Consider the following 12,541-nt stretch of genomic DNA (forward strand, 5'->3'; position numbering starts at 1 on the left):
TCAAAGCTGTCTAAATAATCATTTCTCTTCAAGTATGGAATAAGATTAGTAGATAATACAATATTCCTATTTAGCAGTGTGAGAAAATTGTTTCTTTTTAAAATAAGTGAATTACTTTTCACAAACGTGATTTATTTTGGGTTCAGGTAATTACCAGTGTTACGAAGGAGAATGAATTTAATAAGGAAGTTGTGGTTTTTCATGCTTTAATATGGAAAGTCTTGATCTAGAAAATTTTTTTTAAATCACTAGTATGAAGTAGACTCCAAACAATTCTGATAGGCTCTTAAAATTTTTAGTTTTTCAACTTACAAATTGAACATTTAACTTCATATAAACATGAAAATTACATGTGACAACTTTTAGCTTTGTGAATTTATATTTTATACCACAAATATACATAATTTTTTCTTAGATTTTAATGTCTTAAAAGAGTTTTTTGGAAAGCTAAACCAATATAAAGCGTTTTGTCGATCAATAAATTCAATGCCATTAATGAAAATGCTCTTTAGATCCTCTGCATCTTCAGTCATCAGAACTGAAAGTGAGAGGCAAAATTTTATTTTTAATTTATAACGATGAGGCTCAGTTGTAAGGTAACCTTACCAAATTTGCTTCTCCATTGGGATTAACATTAGCCTTAACTATTTATTTTCACTTAAATTCTTAATGAGTACTGATTTTTTTTGGTGAGCCAATCTGCTTCCCAAGAGGATTATAGCCATTTGATTTTTATTAGCTTTTTCAAATTTACATAATTTATAGTGCTTTTTAGGCATTACAATTCCATTAAAAATTAATCACAATAGTTGGGGCATTATATTAAACTAGTTGCAAAAGATAGTATGATTGGCAAAACAAGGAAAAGTTAAGGTTAATGGTAAAGTGCCAGGAATTAAGTAATTCAATGCTTTGTAAGTCGGATTCAAAAATTAGGAATAGTGTAAGCTATTGAAAAAAAAAAAAGCCTATATACTCTATCTGCCAACAATTCAGCAATCACCTACCAACCCACTATAGGCCCAGTGAAACTGAGGAACTGGTTAATGTGTGATATCATACATTCAGAGAAATCTAAGAAAATGATATAAAATGGTATAATTGGCAAATTAACAAGTAGGAAGAGGAAAGGCTTTTGAGTAGTGCACAATCACTTTGAAATGATGGAGTACAGGGGAAATGCTTTGGAATTTCAAAAGCAGTAACTCATTCCAAGGTGAAGATAAAAATAGCAAGAAAAAAATGACCTGTCACTACGTTCACTGCTGCCAGGAATTGTATTGTAGTGCTAATAAACATCATTATCACTTATGTTTTCTCACACTTGAATTGTGGTTCAAGTCACAAAGAATATAGTGGAAATGCCAGTCTTTGAGAGAAAAAAAAAAGAAGTAATTAGAAAATTTCTCTTTAGGTATGTTTGTTTTTCCAAAGAAGTTCATTAAGCTAAAAATAGACCAGCTACCTCAGCAATTTGGCCAGTCAGACTTATTTGAAAGCTGAGTCAAAGTCACAAGTTTTTATTGAACACTTTGTCAGTGGGATGTTGCCTCAAGCGGCAGATTCTTCAAAAAGTACAAAATTATGTTTCTAAAACTTGGATTTAGTATCTTTTTAGTTTCATTACAGTACTGTTAATTTGATTACCAACACCTAATCAAATGTAAAGCAATAAAATACAGAATTAAAAAAACAAACCACCAAGTCATTACTTCAAGTTTGTTTCCTGAAAATCAAGTTCCTGGAGATGGATGTATATCAAAAAAGTATTAACAACAATTACCAAAAAGGCAGCTGGACGGCTAGGTTAAGTAGTCATGAAAAATATCTCAAGGACAACGCTTACATTTTTATGTAACATGGTGTAATGGAAACATCACTAGACAGGAAGCCAAATAACTTGGATTCACTTCTGTCTGCTACAGTAGTTTTGTGACCTTGACCTAAAAACAACCTAAGTTTCTATTTCTACAAGAAACTTAGAAAACTAGGTTTAGACCAGATGATTTCTAAGGTTTTCTTCTAACTTAAACAATTATAATTTTAAGTTTTCTAGGAAACATTTGTATCAGATAGCCCTCCCTACCTGGAAAGTTACAATCAGATGGAATGGTCGTTTCTAGGAATACAGGTATGCATATACAAGTATGACAAAATAGTAGATAAAAATGATTGGTTGTGAAAATACTTTTTTTCTGCCATTCTCAAAATACCCTATATTCCCATGGTTTTTGAAGTGGGAAAAATCATAGGTCATAAATTGGTTTCTTCAACTATATCAATATTCCCGAACAATATATTGTTTGTGAGATGTAGTATTTTTTAAGTTTGAGGCTGCTGATACACAAAGTTCTATTTTTTTGAAGCTGCTATTTAGAAGCTGCTTTTTGTGGTTGTCTCTCTTTCCCTCCCCCCAATACATATATTGAAGTCCTGGGCCCCCGTACCTCAAAATGTGACCTTATTTGGGGATATTGTCTTCACTAAGTTAAAATGGGGTCAGTCCTACTCCATATGACTGGTTCCTTGTAAAAAGGGAAATATGGAGACAGACTTGCATGCAGAGGGAGCACCACCACAGGGATGTGAAGACGGCCATGTATCAGCAAAGGAGGAAGGCAGGGAACAGAGCCTTGTCTCTCAACCCTCAGTAGGAACAAACTGTGCCAACATTTTGGTTTTGAACTTCTAACCTCCAGAACCGTGACACAATAAATTTCTGTTGTTTAAGCCACTCAGTTTGTGGTACTTTGTTATGGCAGCCACAGTAAATTAATATAGAAGCTAAGATGATTTTACCATGATCAAAAGTAATTTATACATTATCACGCCAGCAAATCCTTAGCTCCCACATCTTCCCAATTCAGTATTAATACTTCAGGTCAATAAATGATTTGACACCAACAGTTTGGGCATGACTTTGTAGTTGCATAACTGGATATGGAATGTGAACAGGTTGAGTTATGAAATGTTGCTTTCTCATTGTCTAATCCCTTACCAGTTCCTCCCCAGCCACATCTTACATTACTTAACACATATATCGGGGCTAAAATAAAGTGATGAGTAAAAAAAATAAAAAAATAAGACTACTTAGAAAACCAAAACCAGATCTTTTCCACTATTACACTGACCTTCTAGTGTTATTAAAAGAATCACACAGATGGAGAGTTCAGTGATTGACTTGGGGATAATTACTGATGGGGACTGCAAAAGGAGGGTCTGGGTTCTTATTAACGGGAGTATCAGTGGACTTAATCGTACATTATACTGCACTTTAGTGCTGGTAGTGCGGCAGTTTAACGACTTTCTATTTGAAAAACTGAGCTTGTTTTGAGTTTAAAAAAGTTAATAGCACCTATGGTTACAGAAGGAAGACTAGTCATTTCTTTAATACATCTATTTCCTATCAATTCATTAAATCAGAGCACATGCAAGAAACAGGATGATAGTCACCAAGAGGGGTTAAAACTATGAACTACCATACACTGAAAAGTCCACATTTAGTATACAATTATATACTGAAAAATGTAGTAATGTCAAGAAAATTGGACAATTAAAGAATCTTACTTGTTTAAGGCAATTCTCATAAATTGTGTTTAAAATAATTCATTTTAACATCTCCAAAAAAAGTCATATTTATTATTTTACATTAACATTATGGATGTTAAAGAGAATAATCAAGTTGTCTCATGGACTGGAAGGTGACTTAATAATTCCCTTTCATTTCCAAACCTCATCAAGCAGTCACTACATTTATGAGGTAAGTCAGCTGAATGCTTGAAGTCTAGATGAATTTTAAGATCTTCTATTTGTCCTGTTGAATATTCACAGTATTGACATAAATAAATCCCTTCAGATAAATGTGAATTTAAATGCTTGCAATATTCCAGCATACTTGAAAAGCCTTTCCCACAGTCATCACAAACATGAGGAAAAATTTTAGTATGTTCAATAGCAACATGCCTGTTAACATTTGTGTGAAGTCTACTCCGAAAACCACATACTTGGCACACAAAGAAGTTTTTACATTTGTCAAAGGTAATTTTGCTCAAGAGGCTGTACTGTCCATGTTCTCCATTGTTATACTTGTCACTTAACTCTATTAGTTTACATGCATGTTCGTTTACCACATGGCTATGCAAGTCTTCTGGGTCATTTGTCTCATGTTCACAGAACTGACACAAGTACTGTTCATCACAGCTGTGCTCCTGGAAATGTAGGTAGAGTTCACTGCTTGAGGAGAACTGCACATCGCACTGCTCACACCAATAAAGGTGATCACTAAAATGGGTGTCTGCAATGTGCTGGCTGAGGTTCTCAAAAATTACTGTCTTATAATCACAATATTTACAAATGTAGGGATCCTCTTCATGCAGTTTGGCGTGTTCGATCAGAAGCATGTTGGTAGAGAAACTTTCCTTGCATACTCGACACACATTTGAATCAGTACGCTTATGCTTCAGGATCATATGCTGCTTTAAATCTGAGAAATATTTGCTGTTGAACTCGCAAAGTTCGCATTTGTAGAGGCCACTGCTATTAGCTCTCAGTAACGGCCATTTCTGCTGGGCAGTCACATTCAAAGCGTGGCTCTTGTCAAGGATCTTGCAAAGTTTAGCTGGCGGCTCTTCCTCAGTTTGGTCTTGGAGACTCTCGGAGGAATTGTTTTCTGTCTCTATATCATAATCTTCAGAAATTGCATGCACTTCTGCAGCAATTGGAACATCTTCAGCAGTGTGAACTTCTATAGGGCTCTCTTGAGTTTGTTGGTGGACTGATTCAGGTGAGTCACATTCTTCATCACAAATTTCAATATCAGTAGATTTTTCTGAAAAATAAAACAAGCCTATTATTGTTAAGGCCTATTAAATAACTGGCAAAAAAATTACTTTATGCATTATTTCTTGATTGATCTATACAAAATATGCAAATGCTATTACTTAAGTTTCCCTAACCTGTAGAAAAGGCAGTGTGGTCTAAAATTCTAAGTACGGGACTGGGAACCAGATAGTTCTGATTTCTGTTTCTGGTCTTGATTCCATCTGTAAATTTTGGCAAGTCATTCGATGTCTCTGTATCAGAATCATCATCTGTAAAAAGAGATTTTTATATCAAAGCATTAAACATTAATTGTTATAACACAAAGCACCAAGTATTTTAAGTATGATTTTGGATTTCAACAGGAACTAAGGACTTAGATTTAGCCATGAAAAGAGGTTACATATATCACAGACATAGAAAATCTGTCCAAACAAGTAACTGTTTTTGCTTCCATGCCCCACTTGGTCTAGAATACACTTTTCAAAATTACTTAGGAATTTTAAGTTTAAATTACTGAATTTGAATGAAACTTTATTCCCTCAGCCCAGACACAGTGTTGTCAAGTTAGCATGAAGAAGCTGAAATAAGGTCTGTATAGAAAACTGGGCTTTAACATCATGTCGCTGTTGTTTTAATAGACTTATAATTTGGGATTCTTCTGTACAAGAGATTTGTTTCTTCTCATCTATTTATTCGATCATTTATTTATATCAGTATGGACTCATGGCTATTTATTTTATGTTTTGGGTTATAACTCAATTTTTTTCTCCTCAAATTGTTTCAGATTTGGCTATTGGGAGTTCTTTTAGTTGACTCCTGTGCTCCTTTGGCATATCTGTAGTGTTTGTGAGAGTTTTGAGTACTTCCTTATTTTGTGGCACTATAGGATGCTTCAGGCTCATCCTGTATATTTTCTGCCCCAGAACTAGAACCAGTCATTTCTCCAAGAAGCCCTAGTTCCTTTTATTGGAGAATGGTATTAGAAGCCAAGATCTGGGCACTAGATGTGCTCACTGCTACTGGATGTCATCTTTTTTTTTTTTAGGGGTGTCATTTTTTTCAGCTAACAGAGCAAAAAATATTTGTGTACACTGCCATGTATTGATAGACATACCTACAAATATTTTTGTATGTAACCATCTGTGTCTATATTAAGCCAAACATGAGTTCATACTGATGTCTCTCTCTTTTTTAAAAAAAATAATTTCTGTTTCTGTATCTGTAACAAGAGCTCAAGGGAAATGGGAATTTTGATGATTTCAGAGGAAGAAGAAAACAAATGCAAGTTGTTATCATTCACCCAATACTGGAGAACAGAGAAGTCAGTACAAGATGAACGATTGAAAAAGACCAAATCCTTCATCCTCTATTCTTTCTTTCCATTAGCGCTCCAGACTGAAAGGTATAGCTGAGTGGATAAACTGTGTGTAACATTCTTAACTTTTCATTATAAATGCTCCCAATTCTGGGCCACTTCTGCTTTGCCACCAATTCCTAGCCAACTAAAATGTATTTAGGAAAATGTACTTTTGATTTATATATCTGAAATAACTCTAAAAATTAAAATTCACTTAATTGCTTTCTTACAAAAAAATTCTTGTTTTCTTGCATTTAAACAAATTTAAACACTTGCCTATTTTGAAATTGTAACTCACTCACATTTTCAAATATGGAAGAAATGATAATATATAAAAGCAATTTAAAGAAAAATAGCTTGGAAAATATAAGATATACCTTTGTTGTCAAAATATTTTAAATCTGGTTGTCTCATAGAACAGACACTATAACAATGGTCTGAAAAAATTCCATTGAATCCATCTGCAATTCTGCTTATTCCAGAGGAATCTGAACATAAAACAAAATTTAAAAATTTTCAAGCACAGTAAACATACATACATACATTAAATGACAACCACTCCTTTATCTAACATATAAATTTTCATAGTATTTGCAATAAAGTATTAATATTTCCCTCAATTCTGATAGCTTTTATATTTCAGATGTTATTAACATCGAGCTTTGAAAGAATCGCAAATTATACAATATAAAATATAAAACTGCGATACACACAGATACATTTCACTTATTGTCAGAATACCACAAAACATAAATATGCAATAAATGTGTTAACTGTAAAAAACACTGAATTAACTACCAAGAAGATATGCCATGGGATGCAGAGAAAGCATAATGCATAGGGAACATGGTCTGAGGGCCAGTTAGAGCTTCTGAATATAGTCATTTCAAATCTTGCCTGGTAGGGGCCAGTAAGAAGTAAGCCAGGCTTAATTTCCTCAAATGTGAAGCATGTGTAGGTTGGCTGGGCTAGCAGGTATGACTGGGACCATCCCAAGTCTATGTATGTGAGGTATATGAGTTAGAGATAGCCAGAGAGACCTCTCTTCTTAGTACTGCCAAGATAGAGACAACCTCAACCAAAAGATATAAAATCACACTATCAAAATAAAAGTTTTATTTCTGAAAGTAATGTATAGGATAAAGCTATTTTTCCACAGTGATGCAAAATATCTTCCAACAAGGTTATGGTTCTGCATTAAGCACAGGCTTGGGAAGCATATAGGCAAATCCCAATTACACTGTGTAAGTATGCAACCTTGGATATCTACTTTTAAGTATCTATAAACCATGAAGTTGTATGGAATTAAATAATGCCTGTCAGTTCTGATGTATGCCTAGCACATGGTAGGCAATGAAAAATACATATTCAGAGAATTTATTTAAAGTTTTCTCATACCTAATCATTGACCCAGGTATTTAATTCTTATCTGATCATTTATGAGAAAACAGATGGGAATACAATTGCATGGAAATTAATCCACAGCCCAACTTTAAAATCATTCACTGACCTGAATAACGAGAAGGGTGTAAAGTCTTCCTTTTTCTCTTTTTAGGATATTCATTCATATCTTTTCAATCTGAAAATGAAAAAAATTTTTAAAATATGTCGCAAATAACTGTTGTTAATACTGTTATAAAAAATTCCTTCTAACCTAAGAATTTACAGGCAATAAGAAATTTGTGTGTCATATGCAAATCTACTTCATAAGAGAAATGTTAAAATATTTTAAAAAATGCCTCTGTTTATATTTTGGATTTTTCTGATCAAGTTTAAAGGCAGGGCACCAATTTCTGTTTTCTTTCTTGGTGAGATTAAGAACTCTTTTTCAAATGATGTAATTGTGAGAACTGGATAATTACAATAAGCCTTATGCTTAATTTTTTATAAAAAATAAATTGAGCCTATGGCAACATAATAAGAATAAAATAGTTACATTTCTTATAATTGGGAGTATTTTGATAGTTTTCAAGCAAAAGGTGGATCTGATCCCTTAAAAAAGTATTTTTGCAAATCTGTATCAATACCCTGGCTTCCAGGAAAAATACTTATCACACAGATACTTACCACATAGATACTTATCACATTGTATCAAAATACAATTTTCAAGAAAAAATTCTTTTCTTACTTTATTAGGTCACATTCAACATTCTACTGAGAACAAAACAGGTATGACAACCATTGTACAATTAAATTCTCACGGACTGTTATAAAATTAACTCATTCGTTTTACCACATTCTACTTACTTGGTATAAATTCTTAATATGGTAGTGAGGAAAAATGAATTACACTGAAGTTTTCATAGGTGGTAAAAAATGCCTGCAGGAAAAACATGACAGAAGTCCTATAAGCAAAAATGTAGTTCATTTCTGATATTCAAGAATACAATGTTACCAAGATCTTTAGTCAATTAGAAAGTTATACAAAAATTAATTCAAGTATAATATTCTTTTCAACACACTGTATTAAATACTAAAAATTATTTATATTGACAAATATGTGAATATATGTAAATGTCATATTTCTTTGAAATGAATTTACTTTCTAAGCTGTATCTTAACACCAAAGAATATAAATCTACATTAATTTATTCAGTCATGATGAAAGCAATATAATGAAAGCAAACACCAACCCACAGACTTTTAACTGTTTAAGTCCTTATAGACTATTTAACAATAGAATAATAAAAACGATCACTTATTGATCACCAGTTATATACTAGGCTGTGCACATACTTTATCTTATTTAATCCTATGATACACAAAATCCACAACACTCTCTCAAAATATTTTGTTATTGACACAGAAACTGAGGCATAATAAAGTCAAGGGGAAACTTAGTAAGTGGTAGGGTTGGGATTTGAACAAATATCTAATCAATTTTAAAGCCCAAGTTTTGGAAACAAATAGGGAGATAAAGTGATCACCCCGGTTCAAGTAACAGATTGTCAGAATCAGAGCTACCTCTTCCATTTCAGTTAGTGTTCTTTCCTCTGTAGCAGTGAGGAATGTCAGAAGGAATGTTAGAAAAAGAGGTTTTCTCCATCAGTTTTATATGCTGCTTTTCTTACCAATAAGGTGATATACATAGCAGGTAAAACATGGCATCATTACTAAGAACATCTCATTTCTAGCGGTGAGGAATTTGAGGTGCACATACTATTTTTGCTGCTTCATTAAGTTCTGGGTATATCAGCACTACAGGTGATGTGATCATATGGTACTAAGGTAGAGCTTTTTTAGTTTATTGAACATCTTTTTAACCCTTATTTTATTTGGTCTTCACAATTATTTTGTGAAGTACATAGTGGGGCTACTATCATAACAATCGTGAGGTACATAGAAGGGCTACTATCAAACGCGCCCCAATTTTACTGATGAGGAAAGAGTCAGTGAAAGTCAGATCAACTAAGTGGCAGAACCAGAGATGAAAAAGCATGTTTTCTGACTCCTGGATTTTGAACAACTGTGAGTAAACCTTTATTGCTAATCACTGCTACAAGCAAGTTACATCTTGCTTCCACTTCTTACTCAGCCACTAATTAGGAGGAGAAGGGAACCATCCAAAGAACTGACAACCAGGAGATTTACGGAAATGATATCAACATATATAATGCCTTACTTGACAAAACAAATAGCATTTCTTGAGCCCATCCCAATCAAGTGCATTCAAACATTAAAAAAAAACACACAAAAGCTGTTTTCATATTTATGTAATAAACTAAAATTTCAAGATTTATTCCTAATCCTTCTTTTGTACACTTCCAGAATTTATACGGCCAAAAGCTTTACACTTCACGTTTTAAATGCTCTACAAGTTTCAGGGAGAACACTGAAAACTGGCAGCTGAGCATGTTAAAGTAGCCTCTTGTTATTTCAGAATACATTTCAAATTCTTTCAAACATGAAGAATAAAAAAGTAAGAAAAGGAAACCAAGCATGGCATTAAAATTAATGTTGCAAGCTGGCCAGCATTCAGACTGTCAAGTGAAAGGAATAGGATCACCTTGATCAGTCAAGATTTGACTCCTATTTAGGGCTGAACAATCCCCAATGCTTATTAGATCTCCTTTCAACAAGATGGGAAAATGCCTCCTCAAGACCAAAAGTGCTACCCACACTTCATTTCAGCAAATGTTTTTATGTGCTTTTGGATGCATAGGTACTGCGATGAAGAAGTTTGACTTTTTACTTAGAGATGTCGTATAAGCATTTGCTCACTAGTTCTCCTCTCTTGGGGAAGATTCTGAATCCCATGCAGTTTATCATTCACTCCCCCTTCCCCACTTAAAAGCAAACTATAAGAAAAAACTATTAGAAAAGTAGAAAAATAAATAATTAAATCATGTAGAATCTATTCACTCTGAAAAATCAGAGTTAACATTTTGAAGTACAGACTACTAGACATTATCCTATGCTAAGATATGAATATACATTTTACATTTACAAAAATGAGATAATGGCACACAAAACATTAATTAAAAAAAAATTTACAAAACTCATGTCAGCAACTTTCCACTTGTCTCTTTTTCAACAATAAAAATGTCTATGTACAAAACAGACTACACATAATAGGCAGTCAGCACTGACATGAAATAGGACAATCTTTTTTTAAGGACTTTCTTGCAATGTAAATATTCTCTTACTCAAAATAAGACAAGCATTTACAATAAAAAGCTACATTTTTATATTAAAGAGTTTTAAAAGCACGTCCTTTTCACCCTCATTTTAAAATAAGCATGTTTTCCAGATTTTAGAAAAATATAAACAAAAATGTTGCAGGAGAGCTTGAACTAGAACCCACTTATATGTCCAACTTATTGTCCGTCTTTGCTGAAGTACCACTCTTTAGCTCTTCACAAAGAGAGAAACTGCATCAAGTTACTCATATCCCTAAACTGTACTAAAAAACAAAACCAAAAGGGGTGTATAAGCACCCTGAAGAGCGGCTTGCTTAGACTGGAGTTTGGAGTCTTGAGCGCCTGGACCGACGGCTTCCTGCTGTGGCTGAAGCTCGGGGCAAGAGCACGCGGATGCGCTGCCGCAGGGTCACCACGCCACCTGGAGGGTCGGCGGGCCAGCGTGGCACCGACGGGCGTCTGGAGCCCAGACGTCGCAGGACGTGCCCGTCGGTGGGGCCGGGCAGGAGGAGCCGCCGGGCCCCAGCCCTCCACCCTCGCGCCTCGCAGCGCCACACCTAGGCCCAGCGACTAGCGGGGACTCCCAAGCCCCGACATTAAAGCGCCTAAGGAAAAAAGCCGTAGGGGGCCGAGGAAAGCCAGGGTGCTGCGTCCTCAGCAGGGGGTGGAACAGCCTTCGCGATGGGGGAGGGGGACCGCAATCCCGCCAGAACACGAAGGTAGCGTTTCGGTTTAAAAGACGCCATCCGGTCTTTCCTGCCTTCTCCCGCTGGAAGCTGCGCCCGCACGCCCGCGTCTCCCGCAGCAGCCCAGCGCCCTGCTGGCCCGCCCCTCCGTCACACTCACCAGTCCCCCGGGGCCGCCGGGCCAGCCCAGGCTTAGCTCCAAGGCGGCAGCGGCCGAGCGCGGGCGGAGGGGCCGCGCCGCCCTACCCGCGGGCTCACGGCGGCAGGCGGCGTGCGGCGGCTCCGGCCCTCGCGCTCCCGGGCACTCGGCCGGGCGGGCCCCTCTCCCTCCCGCGCGCCCCACGCCTTGCCCGCCAGGCCCCAAGCCCAGGCTCCGCGGCCGCACTCACCGCCTCGCTCTGCGCCTGCGCCGCGCACCTCAGGGTCCCGCTGGGAGGGCGGGGAGGTGACGAGGTGAGAGTGGGGGCAGGGGACCTGACAGCGAGGCCGGGCCTCACACCAGGCCTGGGAGGGACCACCGGCCTTTAACCCCGGGGGTGGTCCGGCAGCCCGCGCCCCCTGCCGGCACCTCTGCGCCGCCGCAGGCCCTTTCCGCTCCGGGTAACGCTCCTCCCGCGACCAGGGGGTGATTCCAGCCCTAGACCGCTCCAGGCGGGGCCGCGCAGGGAATTTACCCCGCCCGCTCGCAGCCCTTCTCCTGCCCCTCCAGGAGGGGGAGAAGCGCTCGCGCCTGCAGCCGCTTTCCCACCCCGCTCCTTCAGGGGACGTGCGAGAACGGTCTTGCCGGGCTGGGCCAGGCTGATGGCATTTCAAATCTTAACGAGTGGCAGCAGCCTGCTGGGGATAACGAAAAGGGCAACAACCGCGTCATGGTTTTACTGACGTTCGCCAAAGAACCGCCACACAGGGCTGGGATGCAGTCCACCGGGCAGGAGGGCGAACTCTTGAACATCGTGAGTCATTATTAGGCTTCAGCTGGATTCCTTGACTCAAGAAATCTTGGTGGAATTAATGTGAAATTATATGGGATTGGATTA

The 12,541-nt window shown here is 37.3% G+C and overlaps 1 protein-coding gene across 3 annotated transcripts; it reads right to left on the bottom strand.

Moving 5' to 3' along the window:
* Positions 1-3,486: 3,486 nt before the first annotated feature.
* Positions 3,487-12,143, bottom strand: ZNF639 (zinc finger protein 639). Of its 3 annotated transcripts, none has more exons than XM_033087771.1 (6): positions 11,894-12,143; positions 8,426-8,498; positions 7,689-7,757; positions 6,556-6,666; positions 4,956-5,090; positions 3,487-4,828 (listed from the first exon to the last, which is right to left on the bottom strand). In XM_033087771.1, exons 3-6 carry the CDS (start codon positions 7,744-7,746, stop codon positions 3,678-3,680), a joined length of 1,455 nt encoding a protein of 484 aa, XP_032943662.1. In that variant the 5' UTR covers positions 7,747-7,757; positions 8,426-8,498; positions 11,894-12,143; the 3' UTR covers positions 3,487-3,677. The 3 variants fall into 3 exon arrangements, with proteins under 3 accessions (XP_032943662.1, XP_032943672.1, XP_032943680.1); XM_033087781.1 differs by lacking the exon at positions 11,894-12,143 and adding an exon at positions 11,665-11,786; XM_033087789.1 differs by lacking the exon at positions 11,894-12,143 and adding an exon at positions 11,116-11,642.
* Between the last annotated feature and the right edge of the window lie 398 nt (positions 12,144-12,541).

Source organism: Rhinolophus ferrumequinum, chromosome 2, assembly GCF_004115265.2.
Source record: "Rhinolophus ferrumequinum isolate MPI-CBG mRhiFer1 chromosome 2, mRhiFer1_v1.p, whole genome shotgun sequence".
Lineage (NCBI taxonomy): Eukaryota > Metazoa > Chordata > Mammalia > Chiroptera > Rhinolophidae > Rhinolophus > Rhinolophus ferrumequinum.